Source organism: Meriones unguiculatus, chromosome 19, assembly GCF_030254825.1.
Source record: "Meriones unguiculatus strain TT.TT164.6M chromosome 19, Bangor_MerUng_6.1, whole genome shotgun sequence".
NCBI lineage: Eukaryota > Metazoa > Chordata > Mammalia > Rodentia > Muridae > Meriones > Meriones unguiculatus.
In genome coordinates, this window is record NC_083366.1 from 59913363 (window position 1) to 59933523 (window position 20161).

Here is a 20161-nt window from a genome sequence, read left to right on the forward strand (position 1 = left end):
CATTTGGGGGTGCTGATGCAGAAAGAAACTATTGCATTCATTTATTAGGAGATTGTGCAAGAGATAAATGTGATACTTGTTGAATTTGTCCCTTTGTTGTGATACAATAAGCTTCAACTCCTGTACCTCCCTTGCACAGAGGATTTTTGTAGTCATTGTGATATCTTACTTAGAGTGTTGCTATGTTGCAGGACATAGTCAAATTTCGGGATGACTTTTGGGAAAGAGATGTAATCTTTGTGCTTCTATTATTCCTGCTCTGACAAAGAACTCAGATTCTGAGGTTCATGTTTCATCCTGGGTGTTGATCTTTCAAACACACCAACTCATGGCATGTGGAATAATCAAAAGAAGGTATGACAGAGACAAAGAATGATTAACAGGACTTGTGATATTTCCCCTCTCTATTTGGGCTCTGTGATTACTTGAGAAGCCAGAGGAAAGACTTCTTAGGAATATTAATGTGGACTTTGTGGTTTCAGCATTCGTAATAAAAACAGTAGATGAGCATTGGAAGCCATCTTTGATATGCTGCTCACTGTTTTCTTACTTAGCCTGTGTTGTAGAGAAACAAGAAAGAGTGTGCAGTTGACATGGGCTTGGGATGCCATTATGCACAGCAGTATTTTTGGAGTTTACATACACAGAAGTCTGCTGAGAATTTGATTAGGGTGCATATGTTGAGACCTATATAAATCAGGTTTAGGATCTGCATTTGTTAACAGCACTTACTGGTTAAGTCCATGTGGTCTGAGGTTGGAGTTGCAAGTATGTATTTTCATCTTTCCCATATATAGTGCAACCTTTGGAGAACTGTTTGTCTCTTTAACAGCATAGGATGCTTATTAACTGTTAGTGCATGCTCCCTACCCACAATCCATTGTTCTTGCCACATGTGGGGAAGCCAGGGACACTTTTGTGGAGCTGGTTCCCTTCTTCCATCTGTAGGTTCTGCCAAATGCCATCAAGCTTCTGAGCTGTCTCCCTGGTCTGATGTGCCCAGTAACCTCCTTGTTAATGGAACTTGAATCAGTTAGGGATTTTGCATTCTAATTTTTGTAGAAAGCATTATGACTATATGACAAATTTTGCTTCCTGAACAACTGTCCTCCACCCCTTTAAAAAGTACATTTTATGATTGCTTCAGTGGTTGTCAGATAAGTTGCTGTTTGCACTGTACTAGAAGTGGACATGTTGCTTGGATTTGTGGGATTTCTTTTCACCATTGTACTCCCATAGACACGACAATGTTCTCAACACCTGAGAGATGGTTTTAGAAACTGATTCTGGGCTGTTTTTCAGGTTTATGTGATAAAGGTTTTGGGGCTAGAGTATAGCATGATATGCTTGGGAAGGTATAGAGGAGCAGGAACTTATACAGATGTGGTAAGAGCAGTAAGGGGTGAGCAACATTTGTCAGGAAGTACTGTGCTAGGCTTATTAGGTTATGTCCATGCCTACTTTCAGAAGAAAAATGTTGTCTTGCTTCCGTGTGGGTGGGTGGGGGTATTGGAGGCAATGTGTAAATAAATGGGTTGCTGAGAATGAGAGATGTAGCCAAGCTTCTGCATTAGTCCCTGTGGGAGAATATTTTATAAAGGCAATAAAATTAATTGCAGGCACTTCACACTAGATGTTGTCTAAGCTTGAGTAGTAGAAAGGCAAGTATGGGAAAAATGGGTTGAAATGAATGAGAAGATGAGACTCCTTTTTTGATTTTTTTTTTTTGGTGAGACCAGGCTGGCCTCAAACTCACAGAGATTCTCCCCCGCCTTTGCCTCCGGAGTGCTGGAATTACGGGCTGGAAAGCCCTCTATTTAGTGCTTTTGTATTTTCAGGTTTATGTCCTGATCCTGTCATTCTGTAGACCATTCTAAGGCACCTCACTCGGAATGAGGAGATAGTCACAGCAGAATGGGTGCGAGATATTCACAGCAGTATGAGTGGCTAACTAGGACTTAGTACTGTGCGCAGACAGTAGGGAGCAACAGGATGACACAGCGCATACAGCTCTGCAGCTGTGAAAGGGAGTTTAATGTGGAATATTCTGTATTATCACCTAACCAGCACAGTCGTTTTATTAAGGTCACAAGTTTGGTGAGATACAGATTATAAAACAACAGTTAGCATGTGTGTGATTTTTTTTTTTCTTTTTTTATTGTCTAGTGTTTGAAACCATATAATCTATGTCATTCATAGGTTGCTTCTCCTGCATTTAAAGAATTTATAGGTGTAATAAAGCTTCAGATGTCAGCATCTCAACCTTGAATGTGGCTTCCTTTGTAGGCATTTCCATTTCACATGGCTTATACTTCACATAGACTTCAGTTAAAGGCGTATAATTCTCTTATCTAGAGCCTGAGTCAGGATGAAGACTCCAGCCTTCACAGAATGCAGTAAATCTTTATGGGAGTTTCATAGACAAAACTATTTTGGGGCTTTATGATTTATAAACTGTTGATGGAGGAAATAATAGTTTATAATCTCACGTCATTGTTTGCTGTGGAGATACAGATGAAAAGAATGGGAATTCCTTCTGACAGCTTGAATGAATAGGTCCCTTCTGTTTTAAAAAGAGGTGGGTTTTAGCCTAATAAGTCTCCCACCTGTGGTTGCAGGTAACCTGCTAGAGGAGCTTGCATGAAAATTCTAGGGAAAATCAATTTATCCACATTTTACTCTTCTTCTGTTACATGTCCACATAATCTACTTCTTGATTAACTATTTGTATTCCACAAATGGAGTCTTGTTAAAAGCCTTCATGTTTCTAGTTCTACTCATGATTTTGAAGGTCCCTGGTGACTTGAGCCTCATTAGAGGTTTAGCAGTTACTTGTGTTCTTCTGGTTAGATTGGCATAGTTTTTGGCTTCTCTTGGTCCTCTAAAGTTGCTGCCCTGCATCAGAAATATCTTGGCAACCAAGAGTGAAGGAGGGCTAGTGGTGGAAGGCAAGGTGGAAATCATATCTTGCTTCCTTCCGTGGGCTATTACTTTCCTCTAGAGTAGCCTTTCTCAATCTTTAGAGGTCAAATGACCCTTCCACAGGGGTTGCCTAAGCCCATTGGAAAACACAAATATATTTACATTACAAATAATAACACCACCAAAATTACAGTTATGAAGAACTGTCTTAAAGGTTTGTAGCATTAGGAATGTTGAGAGCCACTGCTCTAGGAAATCCTTGAAGCTTGATCAGAGTGCAGCTGTATGTAGGACTTAAAATTTTTATGTGGTTGGACTTCTTTCTAAGAAGTAAGCTTGTGTTTATGCAGAGTTTAGAAGTTTAAGAGCTGGATAAGACTTAATATAGTATAGTCTTCTCATTGAGTTCTGTGGAGATTTTACATTATCTGTTGTGATGGGAATGAAAACCAAGTTCTTCCTACAACACTTATGCCTTGGATGACAGTTCTGAGCTATTGTGTATGTTCTGCTACAGGAGAAAGAAGGATGGAAAAAAAAGTGAGTGTTTTGAATACTGCTTTTACCTAAAGATCTGTTTTTTTTCTTTATTCCTAGAGGAATCATCAAGTTAAAGCATTATAAAATGCTCTCATAGGTTGGTGTGTGATTGTTAGCTTATCAACCTACAGAGGTTCATAGGACAGAACTTCTAATGTTCTTAGCTAGCAGAAAACTCTTTAAAATCTAAAATCTTGTTCCTAGTTTCCTGAACAGGCATTTCTTCCTAGTTTCTTAGTAGCCACTGGTTTCATATGCTATTTCCATGACCCACAAAACCAAGGGCCTCATGCATGCTAGACATGTGCCCTAACTCTCAGTAGCCCCTCGGGCCCTCTTCTTGTGTCTTTATATTAACACTGGTTCTTTATTTCCCCACCATGTGGTTTTATTTTGTTCTCTTAAGAACAAAGAATTATACTTTTATTTTCATTTGAGTTTGTTTGATTTAAATGTTTCTGCACACATGTAGAGTTCAGAGAACAGGTTTTGAGAGTTGGTTTCTTCCTTCCCCGTGGGTTCTGGGGATTAAACTCCGATCATAAGGCTTGTTTGTATAGGGAACTCTTGCTTGCTGAGCCATCTTGCCAGTCATGAGTTGTAGTCATTTTTGTAGCTTGTAGCTCTTTGGTTCAACCACTGAATTGCATCCTTCGTCATGTAATATCATTGGGTTAAAAATTACTACCTCATTTGTACTTTGTAGAGCTTGTTTTCTTCATTTGTCCCTTAGGGTTAATGGGTATCCAATTCAGCTTTTAATGATGGAATTATAAACTCTTTGAAGGCAACAGTTAAAAATATACAGTATTCTACCCACTTCTCAAGGGAACACTGCTTATATAGGGTCCTGTACATACATTTGATGTTGTTTATATATAGTGTGGTCTTATTTACACCTGGTCTTGAGGTTGACAACTCTTTGCTGATTCTTTTTCTTTAAAAACAAAAACAAAAAACAAAAACAAACAAAAAAAACCCACAGTTTTTCTTTGCTGATTCTTGTTAGGAAAAATTTAATGTCAGTATTAATTTTTAATAAGTATATGTAGATATTGGGGTTACATGAGGAAATTAGGATATTTGCATTCCTTCATTGGAGGATTAGTTTGGGATTTGTGCAGAAGGAATGTATTACCACTTTATACTCAGGTGCTGGATCAAATAATCCTTGTAAGGAACAGGACACCCAAACCCCTTCCCCAAAGATAAACAAGAACAAGTAATGGTTCTGGCTGGCTAGGATCTTTTTTTTTTTTTTTTTAAGATTTATTTATTCATTATGTATACATTATTCTGGCTGCATGTATACCTGCACCAGATCTTATTATAGATGGTTGTGAGCCACCATGTGGTTGCTGGGAATTGAACTCAGGACCTTTGGAAGAACCATCAGTGCTCCTAACCTCTGAGCCATCTCTCTAGCCCCCTGGCTAGGGTCTTGCTAAGGTAGATCAGGATAACCTAAATCCCCCAGAGATCCACCTACCTCTGCCTCCTAGGTGTTAGGATTAGTGATGTGTCCACCATACCCAGTTTGAAAATTGAGTCTGAATTAATTAGTGTGCCTGTTTTTTTTTTTTTTTTGTTTGTTTGTTTGTTTGTTTGTTTGTTTGTTTTTGTAACTCCCCTTTCATTTTTTTATAGGATGACAGCGATGGTATCCCATGGTCAGAAGAAAGAGTGGTACGGAAAGTCCTTTATTTGTCTCTGAAGGAATTTAAGAATGCACAAAAAAGGCAGCATGGAGAAGGCATTGCAGGGAGCCTGAAAACAGTAAATGGTGAGTCAACAGTAGAAACTGGATATGGTCTCTTTGTATTGTCATGTTCTGACTTGAGTGGGCTCATAAAAGCTTAAGCTTGCTGGGCTAAGGAATTTAGGCTGTATAGATATATATGTTGGACATCCTATTCAATTTATAGATTTATTTTATGTTCCTTAATGTATTGCAAAATAAATTTGGGAATGTGCTTTAATCTGTTTTGGAGGTCATAAGCTGAATGTGCTGCATATGTATTGCAGGCTTCACTTTTTTTTTTTGTAAACTTAATTAGTTTCTTGCTCCTGTATGTGTGTACGTTTCTGTGTGTGTGTGTGTGTGTTTCTGTGTGTGTGTGTGTGTGTGTGTGTACTCAATCTACTCAGTAAGTGCACACAACCCTTCAATGATCTTATTGCAATTGCCTTTTGTCCTGGTTATATAAGGAAATATCCTAAAGGCCTACTGTTCCTTGTGCTCTGTCCACCAGCCCTGTGAGCATGCTTCTGTCTTCCAGGTCTAGCTAGTTGCCACAAGATGTGGGTGTGCAATGGTTAGAACCCCCAGTCACAATAGGATACTCTTTCTGTGTTTAATTGAACAGATCTGGAAAACCTGGAGAGAACTGGCTTTCATGTTTGTTACTTTCTCTGACATTCAGTAGGATTCTAAGAAAACAATTTCATTGTTGTCTGTCTCCAGCTGTGGTACATTTCATAGTCTATGGCATATATCTTAATTGCTTATAGGTTATGGAATGAATTGTTTATGTTCCACTTTGTGCAGGAGGAGACCTTAGTGTTGGAAACAGGAATCCGCACATATAGTGTACCTAGTGCCAAGTGATAGTTCACATTTGGTTTCCAGTTTTCTCCTTTCTCCTCTGCCTCCCTATACTTCCTCTTTCTCATGTGTGTATATGATGATTATGTGTGTGCAGACATGGAAATCAGGGGGCCTTAACTTGCTTCATCCTTGTTTGAGATGGATCTTGTTTGCTCCTGTGTTGCCTCAGATTTCTTTTGTTTGCCTTAATTGAATACCTCATGGTTTCTTGTTGGAGCTAGTATTTACAGAGTGGATCTATTTTTGACTGACTTTCGTAGGGTCATGGGAGGGTTTTCTAAAACCCCCTCTGTGAACTCCATTGTGCACCCAACTTGCTGTCTTAAGCTGGTGTTCTGTCTTCAGTTGGGGTAACTTGAAGGAAGACACAAACTCCACCTGGTTGGTTTACTTAATGTAGGAGTTTCCTTATGTGTATGTGTGGTTTTGCCTCCGTGTATTACCTGTGCACCGTGTGCTTACCTTGTGCCCAAGTAGCTGCATATGGATTCTGAATAATAAGCACTCTAAACCCTGAGCTACCTCTGTAGCCTTGACTCTACCTTTTTCTATGTATCTCTGATTTTTTTTTTTTTTTTTTTTTTGGGTCAATGCTCTTCTGAGCCAACATACATTTGACAGGTCTGTTTGGAGAATTATGTAAGTTCTAGAAGCCATTTTCCCTTCCTTCGTTGCAGTACTGTAAACTGTAAGCCCTCTGTAGAGTTGGTTTATTATCACTGTGTAACATAGTATTTTGTCAGATACAGTACTGTGTATCATAGTATTTCATGAATGTCTGAGCACAGAATGATGAGGAAGAATCGGATTAAAATCCAGAGCAAGAGTAGAGGAATAGCAGCTACTGATTAGATGTTGTTTTATGTTTGTAAACAGGAATATTATCCTATCCAAGAGTAGCAGGAAGTGCCTTAGTAAGATTCTATATTTGTCCATTGTTAGAAATTCAGTATAATTTTTCCTACCTGGTAAATATTAGACATTATGAAAAGGAGGTAGACAGTTGTCCAGAGCTTAGTAATGGTATTATTTGGATTAAAGAGCAGAAACTAAAGATAGTCATTGTAGCAGCACCCACTGCTGCTAGCCATCTGGTTAGCTTTGACTTTGTAATAGTGTGAAAATACCGAGGGAGAGGGTATAATGACAGTTACAAAAGGCATTCCTATTACGATTGAAGCTTTTAACTTGGCACCATGTGCGTAGTGAAAGTTCAGGTTTTGTCAGGACGCTCTGCTTTTACGCTTGACCCCAAACTTGTGGTGATATGATTTTCCTGCCTCAGCCTGACAAATCCTGTCATTATAGATACATGGCAGGTCTGTCCACCCACCCATCTGTCCAGTGTGATCTGTTTGTCTCTATCACTGTCATCTAGTGTGTTAGAGGGTGTGAACTTGGCGGTCAGCAGATAGCTTTTGGGACTCAGTTCTCATCTTTTGTTTGTTGAGGCAAACAAGAAGCGTTCATGTTGCTGATGGGCTATGTACTTCAGACTAACTAGACATTCTGGGCAATTATCAGTCTCCCATCTTGCTTAGAGGATGCTTTTAGGTAGGCTTGCTACCTACTGTGGGTTCTGGGTAACAAAAAATGATGCAGGCATGTGCATCTAGTATTTTTGACTATAGAGCCTTCTCCATGACCAGCTGGCTTATTTTTTAAAAGATACTGTTATAAAGATTTCAGTTTTGGTTGTTAAATTGCTGTGAATATGCTAGTGTCTGGTTCTTCTTGATATCTTCCAAGACCATTTTTGTCACTGTACAGTGGATCAGGTTTCTTCAGGGCTTTTGAGTTTTGAGTTCCTTGTGGTGGTGGTGGTGTTTTAAAGAACTTTTTCTCAGCACCATTCACTCCCATCCCAAAAACAACAACAACAAAAAAATCTTTCTCAGAAAGGTAGCTATTTTATTGAAAGTAGGTGCTATGTTAAGCAAAGTTTGGCAGTTTTATTCGGGAGAGCCAGAAAATAGAATTACCACAACGGGAATAGCTCCTTTTTTTGTAAGAGTGTACTTCTCTCCACTTACTGGGAATGCTCTGTGAATCTTCCCCTCCCCCAACAAACAAAAACATCGAGGATTCAAGACATTGGAGTCTGTTGAGAAGAGAGTGACTTGTCATTGCCTGTTATGTGTGACAGGAAGGAAGGGTTTATTTTGGTTCACAGTTCCTAGGGAGGCATGACAGCAAGAGCGTGAGGCTGCAGCTGCTCACATTGCGTCTATAGAAATAGAGCATGGATAGGAATTGTGGCCAGGCTGGGAAACCTCCAGATAAACCATCTCCTTCCACAACCTTTCACAACAGTACCAGCAGGTGAGGACAGGTTTTCAGAAAACCTACGTGGGGATCTTGCTCATCTAATCTGGACCGATTCTTATAACAACAGCCTATTCCAATAGAAACACTTTGTTCTATAGATCATATACAGCTATGACATAGGTTAGGGGGGGTATGGTGATAAAGGAAGTGGTATGTTGATTTAATTGTCAATGGTTAGTGAGGAGATTTCTGTCAGAGAACTAAAGCTCATCTTGCATGTTGATGTGTCTCGTAGTTGCCTGTGACTCCAGCTCTAGAGGATCCAACACCCTCTTCTGTAGGCACCAACACACATGTGCATATACATTTTATAAAGAAAATTTGACTTAATTTTCAGCACCATATGAAATGGTACTCCTTCAGCTTTTTTTTTTTTATATTATGGAAATATATATGGTAGCAATAAAGCTTTAAGATCTCCTATTAAGACTGTTAAGTATACAGTTTTTACTAGGAGGTGAAGTGTCTAGAGGTAGGGTGGTGTTTAAAGACCTCTAAGCTGAAAGGTATGGACAGCGCAGGTAGCTCTGGGAGAAGGGGAGGTGGAAAGATCGTCCCCCCTTCCCCCCAAAAAAAATCCATTGAGATGTGCTTTTCTGTTTTTCTTTTTTCCTTTTTTTTTTTCCTCCTAATTTTTGTTGTCATTGCTTGTTTTTTGGTTGGTTGATTGGTTTTCTTTATTTTACATGGGCCAACAACTTCTGGGCTAGGGACTTGAAGTATGGTTGATACAACTATTGACACTCCATTGAAGGGAATTTTTTTTTTTTTTTTTTAATTTGCTACCATTTCCATTGCATTTAGCTTCTTGGTTAGGGATTAGAATGTGTCAATTTCCCCCTTTCAGTGCATGGACCTCTTCTTGCTTGAAAATCTGTGGATGTCTTATGAGTGTGCCTTGCTTAGTTTGCTTTTCTGTTGCTGTGAAGCGACAATATGACCTCAGCAACTCTTAAATTTAATCGGGGCTGGCTTAAAGTTTCAAAGGTTTAGTTCACTATGGTCATGGCAGGAAGCATGGCAGTGTGCAGGTAGACATGATGCTGGAAAAGGAGCTAATTACCCAGATCTGCAGGCCGAAGAAGAGAGCTAACTGGCTTGAACTGAGAATCCTTGTGACACACCCTCAGCAAGGCTGTCCCTCCTAATAACAGTGTGCTACCTCTTATGATTCAGACCACCACAGGCTTGCTTCCACAGCCTATTGTTTCCGTTAGAAACAGGTGGTTTTCATTCATTCATTCATTCATTCATTGGATTTTTTTGTTTGTTTTTGTTTTGTTTGTTTTGGAGTCATTCATCACTTCTGACTCTGTATTTATACCTTTTAGCTTGGAGGTATTTTGTCATCATATGCCTTAAAGTTCTGATAGTCTTTAAGTTGAGTAAAACCATCTTTTGAATGTACATGTGGTAGAGATTTTGTTTGAGTCACGTAGGCATTTATTATGTAGGCAGTAGCAGGGTTGGAATTACAGTTAAAGTTAATGTAACTGATTTCAGATGATAACATGCAATCCAGAGCACATGAAGCAACACTAAGTCTTTGAGGTTGTGATACTGAACACAGTGTGCTTTTGTCTTATGTCATTTTTATCGTTATTATTGTTAAAGCTTTTGTAATTTTACATTTTTTATTTCATGTGCATTTGTGTTCTGTGTACATGTATGTTTGTAAAAGGGTGTGTCAAAAAATACCCTGGAACTGGAATTACAGACAATTGTGAGCTGTTGTGTGCTGGGAATTGATCCAGGGTCCCTTTGGAAGAGCAGGCACTGCTCTGAACCACTGAGCCATCTCTCCAGCCCCTTCTCCTGTCATTTTTTAAAATTTTATTTATTTATTATTTACACAGTTTTCTGCCTACTTGCGTGCCTGCAGGCCAGAAGAGGGCATCAGATCACATAGATGGTTGTGAGCCACCATGTGGTTGCTGGAAATTGAACTTGGATCTTTGGAAGAACAACCAGTGCTCTTAACCTCTTAGCCATCTCTCTAGCCCCCCTCCTGTCATTTTTTAAAACTGAGATGCTTCCAAACTATTTCTTCTTCTATAAGAATTTCTTAGAAAAATTCAATTAAAAAATCTAAAGCAGTCTGTTTTTTTTTTTCCCCTTCACATTAACAGGGGGATGTAGTTGACATAATTTTATGTAAAGACAAGTACCTGACTTGAGATAAGTCACTGGCATGTTAGCATGATGGGGGAGCAACCTGTTGTTCTCACCATTGATGTGGTTGTCTGCTGTTAATAAAGAGAATTGACATAGATAGGAGCTTATGTTTGCTGCACGGCTAACCCATCAGCTTTCCACTTCCACAGATCCTGTAATAACCTAAATGGGCACAAGATATTAGAGACCTCATTTTTATGTCATAAAATTATGTTCTCCACGCATCTTACTTCGGTGCTCTTGAAGTGACAGGGACTGAAAGGTTTTGTCTTCTTAAAGGAACCACGTAAGAGCTTTGTACAGTGTTGTGGATTGGCTGCAGTACTTTACATCACTATGGCAGCTCCTTGCTACAGCAATACACCCGGGTGGAGGGCTGAGGCAGTATTAAGATCTGCTGATGGTGAGCCATCTGTCCTTCCTTCCTGCTGTAGATAAGATAATGCTGCTTTCCCTGGATGTAATGAAATGACAGAGGTTTTCAAAAAAGCTTGCAGAGGCTGGGACCTTGGCCACTCTTTTAAAGCCCTTGGCCTGCTGGGGCTAAAATTAGAGACATTTAAGTAATAACATGCTACACAAATAACGAGTACACATAATTACACCGTGAGAGAGGGCCGCTATTAGCTGTATTTGAATTTCATTTGCTTCCTATAAATGTCATCTCAGATCAGCAAGCCCTTTGGCCAGCAAAACAATTTTGAGTAGATTTAATGGAAGTTGGATCTCTTACAGCAGGGCAGGAATTGTAGTATTTAAGCTGCTCTTCGCATTTCACAGTTAGTGTTGGAAGGCTGTAGCTGGTATTCGTGCACTCAGATCATAAAAAGATGATACAAATAAGGATGGACTGGCAGTTTGCTTATCCAGCTTGATCCTGGTAGTGCCAGGATTTCAAACCCAATTCTTAGTTTATTTCATTAATTTACCACTCAGATAAATAGAAACTATTTTTGAGCCCTCCATGAATTCATAAGACAAGTCTTGTTTTCAAAGAAGTTTCTCCTTGTAAATTAAAATAGCATTTAGCATACAAGTTATTAAATGTCTTGATTGCATTTTTAAAGGATTTCAGTGATTTTTTTTCCACCACCTTTCCCAACCCTCCTGCTGCCCTTCATCTTCTCTTGTACCCACACATCCTCCTCCTCCTCTTTTCCTTTTTTATATCCTATGTGTCATTTTGTTCATCCTGCATTGTGTATTTTTTACCCTCTCTTGATATCCTTTCTAGTGTTTTAGGTTCAGCTTTGAAGCAGGTAGGTGAAATAGTTAATTAGGAAAAATACCTTAGGAAGAAGGTGTTAAGTATTTATGAAGTTACCATGTTTCTGGGCTTTTGTAATTGAATTGACAGAAGCAATAAACACAACACACACGCGCACACACACACAAACCATCCAATGTTAAGTCATAGACACAAATGCGGTCAGTCACCTGGTGGTTAGGTGTGTGTATGGGTCTATATCTTTTAGGTTAGCCTAGAGCAATGGCCAATCTGCCTCACCTTCTTTTGTGCTGGGGTCACAGGCAGACACCACCATGCCTATTGGCACATGTACACCTGTTTTAATGATTGTCACTACTTTGACAAGAAAGAGTTTTACTCCTATTTTTTTGGATGAATTTGATGTGTACCCATCTGTGATACCCAAGTTGAAGTGCTTTGGAATGTCTCCTAATCTCATGGAAAATTAGCTGGTTAAAAATAAGTGAAGCAAAATTATAGAAAAGATTCCTATAGGATAATTAGGTCACAAATCAACATAAAAGGCTGATTGTCTGGAGTGAATAGGCTATCAGGAAGGCAGCTGATGTCGAGGCACCATTTGTGAGCAACCAGGAAAGGCTGCATTAAGACCTTGCAGAGGGTCCTTAAAGACTCAGAGTAATGATTTTAGTGACAGACACTGGGAGTAGAAGTTAAGTTCTACCAGAGAGTTGGAATTAGATCCAAGTAGCTGCCATGACAGATTTCTTTGACTGGTACACATGTTCTGACTGTCAGTAAGATTCTTCTCAGAGGTATGTAGGAATCTTCAGCCTTGATGAGGAGTTTAATTGGAAGGAACAAATCATGCCTAAGATTGACTAGAACTAGAAATTCAATTTAAATGACAGTGAAGTGCCAAGCTTTCCAGTTGTAGCATTTACTAGTAGCCTGGAGTGTTTAGTCTGAAGGATCCTTTTCCCTTTTAGTGTGCTAAGTCACTCTGTCCCCATCTCCTAAGACACCTTTCTTCATCATTTTTTCCTTTTCACCAGTATACGAAGCATGTGTCTTTTTTTTTCAGAAGGGTAAAAAAATAACCCCCTTGGTCTTGTACTTAATGATACTTCATCACTGTCTTACTTTATTGGAAAAATTCCTCAGAAGAAAACATCTGTCTTTAACTCCAGCCCTGGGGAGGTAGAGGCAAGAAGGATTTCTTAGTTTGAGTTCAGCTTAGTCTACATAGTGAATTCCAGGGCAGCCAGAGCTACATAGAGAGACCTTGTCTGAGAGGTGGGCATGGGGGTGGGGGACAATGACAAGATAACCAACATTTTGAGGCGGTACCTGCATTTATTTCCCTGCCCTGGTTCTGACGATTTTTATCATGCCCAGTGTCTCTTCTTTCAGTTACTCCTCTCATGCTGAACTTCCCAGGATATTTCTCTTGCCCCTTCAGTTTTCTTGACTTCTCATGAGTTAAACCTCTTCTGGGTCTGGTCAATATTGCTATCTTTCTTTGTAGGAGGCATTTATGATTCTACATGGCTTTCCACATTCCTTGAATTCAATGGTACAGCAAAGGCCACAAGACCAAAATATGTCTTTTGCCACTGTTTATGTAGGCACTTGGCTGTGTTGGAATGAGAGTCTCACAAACAGAAAGTTGCCATGTTCAGGGATCCCTATGTATTTGTGTCTGTCTGTCCCTGCATGCCCAAACATACACATGTATGAATATATAAATTAATTTGAAAGCCAGAAGGGCATAGTCAGTTGCTGTTGGTTTTCGTAGGTCTGACTAAATAAAATCCCTAGAGATCCTTTTGACCCTATCTCCTCATTGTTGGATTTCAGGAATGCATTGTTGCCCACTCTCCTACTTGTCTCCTTAGGTATACTAGGATGCAAATTCAGGACCTCCTGTTTATGTAGGGAACACTATACACACTGAGTTGTCTTCCTGAATCCCAATTTGGCCTGTAGTTATGGCTCAAACTATGCAATATGAGCTTTTTAAGTTTCTCCTTCAGTGACATTTTTCTCCTAGTATCTTTTTCTTTAGTATATTAGACAAGAAATGGATAGCTCCCCCAGTTGTACTTTAAACAAACAAAGATTCTGCCCTTGTGTGCTAATTTGTTTACATCAAGGCCTGTGATACACCTTCTGGCCTTGCAGAGGGGTATGGTAGCAGTGTGGAGGGACTGCTGATCATCATCCTGTGGTCAAGGTGAAAGTCTGTTTCATTCATCATGGTGTGCCATAACAAGATGCTAAAGTGGGTGGCTAGAGCAACAGCAGTGTCTTAAGTTGGAACCCTGAATACAGACCCTGCACTGATAACTTTGTTCCTGTTGAGTGACCTCTTTATGCTGAGAAGAAAGCATCACTTTAGGACTAACATAGTAATTTACCTTTTAGTCCTTTTTCACTGACACAGACTAAGGGCAGTCACATTAACATCAAAGAATTTCGTCTTCATAAAAACAAATAAAACCTATCTTTCCATTACAGTTGGGTAGGACACACAGGGGCAGTGACAGTAGGACTTAATTTCGATGGTGGATTATGTTAGTTTTCATGTTAGTTAGTACACATTGTATTTTCTTTTGTGCTATGTGACATTTTCCTGATAAGGTAGCACGATGTTTATACATTTCAAAGTCGTGTTCTCATTTGGATGAAATCTCTCAATGTAATTGGAGAAAAACAGATTCACAGGCAAAGAAAGCCAGTATAGAAGGCAGGATGGCTGAGCACCCCTGGGGCCATACAGTGTGTTCAGAATGATTTATGTGAGTAAAATGATTTACCACAGAATGATTTACCACAGGTGAGAAGAGGGCTTGATGCTGAGGTGACCCTGAAAGGAAGATCCTTTAGTCTTGAGATCATATTAGCAGAATTCTGTGTTGGGCTTTTGGGGTAAAGAAACCCTGCTAGCACTTACCATCTATTTTCTCTGCTCAACTTGTGTATAAAGGGCCAAAGCCCTTTGGGGTCTTTATTCTAGAGAGTTCTTTATTCAGTGCTGAGGTATAGTTCAAGAATAGGATCTGCTTATTAGCATTCATTCTTGTAAAATGATGATGTCACTACAGGAAGACCACATGTGCTTTTTAAACCCAACTTATTTCATACGTTGAACTCTGATGTTTGTATTGCTAGTGCCTTAAATACTATTTACTACAGTGGACTCCTTAGTGTTGCTGTGTTTGCCACCCCCCCCCCCCCGTCTCCCTCACGTTGAAAATACTGTGTTATTTCTTGAGTCACATTAAATGTTTGAAGCCCAATATACAGTGTATCTTTAGAGCCACTAGAATGATTACTAGATACACTTCTGGAAACCTGTAATCCATAAATCCCTTAATTTATAATTCATTTTTTCATTTCTTCTACTGCCAAAACTCACCTATCCTACTGATGTGCTTTGTAGATTTGGATGCTCTTCTAACCTTAGGTTTAGTTTCATAACTTTTCCCCAAAGTTAATAAAAACATATAGCTCTCATCCAAGGTAGCTGGGAGGATGATAGGAACATAAGCTATTTTATAGTTGATGCCTTTTGTCATAATGGAGAATAGTCATCAGTCTTGATAAATCAGCAAAGTGAACCTTGTGTGGTTCCTTTTTAGGCTCTTGGAAACCCTACCCCCCAGCCCCCCCCCCCCTTTTTAATACACTCTCGACCTGTATCTAGTATTGTATCATTTCATGCTTTGGGTCTTGGGAGAGAGCTGAAGTTCTCTACTTAAGCCCCATTCATTTATTATTATTATTATTGATTTGGGAATGCCTTCAAAGGGATTATTAATAAATAATCTATTAATAAATCTTTTTGAAAAGCTGTGTTTTATTTGGGCATGGTGTCACATACCTATTCTGTATCTCAGCTACTTGGCAGGCTCAACCTGGGGTTGAGGACGGGAGGGAGGTGGATTGCTTGCCTAATAGCCTGGATTTAGTTTCCAGCACTTCTCCCTCTGTTCCCAAAGACTCCCTCCCATGAGATTGCATCTTGCTATCTTTTTTTTTTAAACAATGCACAAGTCTCTGCATCCCTAGCTCTACCTAGAAGACAGTCTAGTTAGTGCACGTATCATCTTTAGACATGATTAGGGCATGTGCCACATGGTCTCATTGATGGTGTCCTGCTAGCTTCAGATGAAGGGGTTTCACTCATATTATACATGACCCTGGCTCTTCTTACATAGTAGGTTTATCTGTGCTTGTGGTCTACACTGTGTCCAGTGTTAATTTTGAAAAGGGCTGTCTCAGTTTGCTCCTGGAAAGTGTTCCACCGTTTTAAAGGGTGAGCTGGGAGGCTCCCAGCTATCAGGTTATGAATGTCCCTCTATGGAAAAGATTGACAAACTCTTAATTCTGTGTCTAAATCCTCCTTATAAATGGAGATAACAAGAGCAAGAAAGCCTTTGCATTAGTTAAGGTTGAATATGGGGACGATGTGCCATTATTTGTTTTATGATCTGATAGCATCTCCTTGCAGTGTTGCCGAGGTCTTCAGACAGACTTCTGCCAATAGAAGCTATTTACAGTATATTCCTTTTTATTTATTAAAGTTTTTATGTCACTTAGAATATGAGTGAGGTGGGGAGGTGCATGCTGTAGCGAACAGGTAGCAGTCAGAAGACAGCTAGTTGGAGCTGGGATTAAACAGGCATGGTGACAGGTGCCCTTAGCCACGGGATTCTCTTACACGCACACCCTTCTCCAAAGTGCTCATAGGCCCCCTCCCCCCTTAAAATACCCTAAGACTTTCTTTATTTAACAGGAGACTCTACTTTTTTTTCATTTGCATTTTATTTATTTAATAAATTTATGCCTGATTGCAAACCTCTCCCTCTCTCCCTCTTCCCCATTCCTCCTTCCTGTTGTCAGAGAAGGGGAGGCCCTCCATGGACACCAACCCACTCAGCCTGGCACTGCAAGTTGTAGCAGGACTAAGCACATCCACCAAGGCCAGAGAAAGGAACCTAGCTATGGAAAAAGGATCCAGAGGCAAGCAACAAGAGTCAGAGGTCACCTTTGCCTCATTTGCTGGGGGGGGTGGCATTCTAGGTTTAGCCCATGCATGCTCATTGCTTAGTGGTTCAGTCTCTGTAAGGCCCCCCATGTGCCCAGGTAAGTTTACTCTGTAGGTCTTCTTGTTGTGTCCTTGACCCGTCTGGCTCCCTTGCCCGCTGCTTGAAGTCTCAGCTAGGGTCACCCTCATAGACTTCTGGGAGCCTTCTCCATACCAGAGATGCTCTCCTTCTCCACCATGGATTTATGTTTTCTCTCTCAATGCTCTCAACCCTTCAGCCCCACATCCTGCACCTGATTGCCACACTCTCTTCCACCTAGTTACTTCCCTATGTCTACTTTAGATGTCTGTTTTATTTCCTCTTTCTGAGAGAGATTCAAACATCCTCCTTTTGGCCCTCCTTGTTACTTAGCTTCTTTGGGTCTGTGTATTGTGGCATGGTTATCCCGTTCTTCTTCTTCTTCTTCTTCTTTTTTTTTTAAAGATTTATTTATTATGTATACAATGTTCTGTCTGCATGTACACCTGCATGCCAGAAGAGGGCACCAGATCTCACCATAGATGGTTGTGAGCCACCAAGTGGTTGCTGGGAATCGAACTCAAGACCTCTGGACAAGCAAACAATGCTCTTAACCTCTGGGCCATCTCTCCAGCCCGTTTTTCCCATTCTTTATGGCTAATATTTATTTACAAGTGGGTACATACCATGCTTGTCTTTCTGAGTCTGGCTTGCCTGCAAATTTCATGATGTCCTTGCCTTTTGATGAGACTGGTTTACTTTGTATTTCTGTGCCTCATTCTTCCAAATGTTATGGTAAGAACAGAAGTGTGCTGTGATTATTATTGTCTGTTACCATCTGTGACTTGATTTTTAAGTTGTTCTGAGAAAATGTGAAAGCCTCATGGTTTCTATTTTCCTCAACTGTCTGAGGGACATGTAGTTACTTCCACCAGTCCCTGTGGAGGTAGGATTATACTTTAGGTAAGACTAGAGTCACCTTTTTGCTGGCTTTCTCCTCTTCTCATGGCTTGCTACACACCCAGACTTAAGTGGAGAGGCCCTCTCCAGCCCCTTCTAGACCAAGCAGCTCACAAATGTTATAGCCTTCTCAGGGTTTCCTTGTATTGAAGACTTCAAGGAAATAGGTTAAGATTGCCATCAAGTGGCCGCTGTGGGTAGTGGACAGCAGCATGCTGATGATTCAGGGTTTTTACCTACTGTGCAGGTCGGTGAAGCTTGGGAAGATTGTTGGAGGAGTAAGGAGTCTGCTCTTACTTTGGTCTTTGTAATTCCAAACCGTGTCTTGTATCAAAGATAAGTGCAGTTGAGTCTGCCTCGGTTGAGGGCCCTGGAGCTATGATGAGTACAGAACAGATAGAGGTAGTTCACCCACAGCAAGCCCCGGTCAGGAGGAATTATAAGAGGATCATACTGTCAGTCCTCAAAATGATCATCCCAACCCAGATGCAAAGAACACACAGAAGGTGTGACTCAAGATCCGGATCAAAGGCACATTGTCTTCCTGCCTCAAGATCTGTGTCACAGGCATGCTCTCCATTTCTGGATTATTGTTCATTCCAGATATAGTCAGGTTGACAACCCAGAATAGCCAGCACAATCCACCCCTTGTCAACTTAACACACAGTCTCATCTCCTTATGTCATGCATCATCAATTTCTAAAAAATAGTCAGGTGATAATAATGTCTCACATGACACAACTATCCCTCACATTACCACAAACACATTGTAAATTTAGAATAGGTGGCAGTATCCCTTGGAACATACTTCTAGTGTGTCAAACTTGAGTATGATAACCATTGATGTTAATGAAATTGAAATAAACACAAATGTATATACAAATGCATTCTTTTTAAAAATATTTTCTTTATTATGTATACAGTGTTCTGCCTACCAGCCACAAGAGGGCACCAGATCACATTGTAGATGGTTGTGAGCCACCATGTAATTGCTGGGGATTGAACTCAGAACCTCTGGAAGAACAACCGGTACCCTTAACCTCTGAGCCATCTCTCCAGCCCTACGAATACATTCTTAATAGAATGCATTCATATGTAATAGAACATATTATATAATAGAAGCACTTATGTCAACTATCATCCTCATTTCTGTAATTGTTCACGTGGCCTTAAATGATATTTATAACTATCTTCCTCTACTACCTATTTTGTATTTCCTCCACCCTCTGTGAGTACCTCTGCAGGTCTGGCCTCAGCTTCTGGAGGAGTGATCCGCATCTTCACTCCCTGACGGGTCTGTGCTCTCCGTCATCCTATGTGGATGAGGCTGTTGTAGTTCCCTGCTAACACTAATCACAGGGCATGGTAGCACCAAGAGATGCCCTGTAGGACCTCCTGCACTCCTGACAATCCTTCCAAGGCAGAAAGCCCTGTTTGGCTCCTGATATTTACTATTTCTGGAAGTGAGGTAGTAATTTTTCTCTCAGGAGCTGCATTCTCAGGAATGATGAGAATGAGGATTTGCAGTCTTTAGTACCTAGCAGAAAGTAAACATCCAGAGTATGAATGCACCATGAAGCAGACCACTTAGAAATTATGTTCGACTAGGTGTACAGCATTTGAAGGTTCTGAATATCAGTATCTTGAAATCAGGATATATTCTAAGACTAAAAGCTGTAGTGTTGATCCAGAGACCTTCCATTTTCCCTACCAAGCTATCCTATATGACATGGGTAAGGAAGGGGACTGGTCCACAGGAGTTGTTTGAATCAGCAGGTGCTCCCACTACTGTACATTTGGGATATTTTTGGAGACTTTAATTGGTTAAACATTACTAATCAGAATATCTGAAGTCCAGCTTTTGATCTTCATAAGGGTTTTTTGGCTAGAGACATGGCTCAGTGGTTACAATCACTTTTTGAGATATGGTTTCTTTGTATAGCCTTGTCTGATCTGGAGCTAGCTCTCAAGACCAGGCTAGCCTTGAACTCATAGTGATCTGCCTGTCTCTGTCTTCACTTGTTCATTTAGATAAGAGGACCCAACACCCACTTACATGGCAGCTCACAACTGTCCGCAATTTCACTTATAGGGGTTCTGATGTGTTTTTTCTTTTTCTTTTTTTTTTTTCTTTCTGATCTCCAAGTAAACTAGGCACACATGGTAATACATACATACAAAAAAAACCACACACACACACACACACACATCTTGAGAATAAAAATACAAACCTAGAAAAACGGGTTTGAAAATACTGAAGAATCAATTACCCCCTCCTGTATAGTGACTTTGTCCTATTGGGTTTAACAGAGAATGACTTTCTGGTATTTATGGCATATTGTATAT

General features: G+C 40.1%; 1 protein-coding gene across 3 annotated transcripts in view; it reads left to right on the forward strand.

Annotated features, from left to right (window-relative positions):
* Window positions 1–20161, forward strand: part of Jarid2 (jumonji and AT-rich interaction domain containing 2) — a 196580-nt gene that overhangs the window by 81781 nt on the left and 94638 nt on the right. For all 3 annotated transcript variants that reach the window (XM_060372398.1, XM_060372397.1, XM_060372400.1), the window contains one exon: window positions 5110–5245. In XM_060372398.1, the coding sequence (XP_060228381.1) occupies window positions 5110–5245 (136 nt within the window). The remainder of the gene's footprint in view (window positions 1–5109; window positions 5246–20161) is intronic.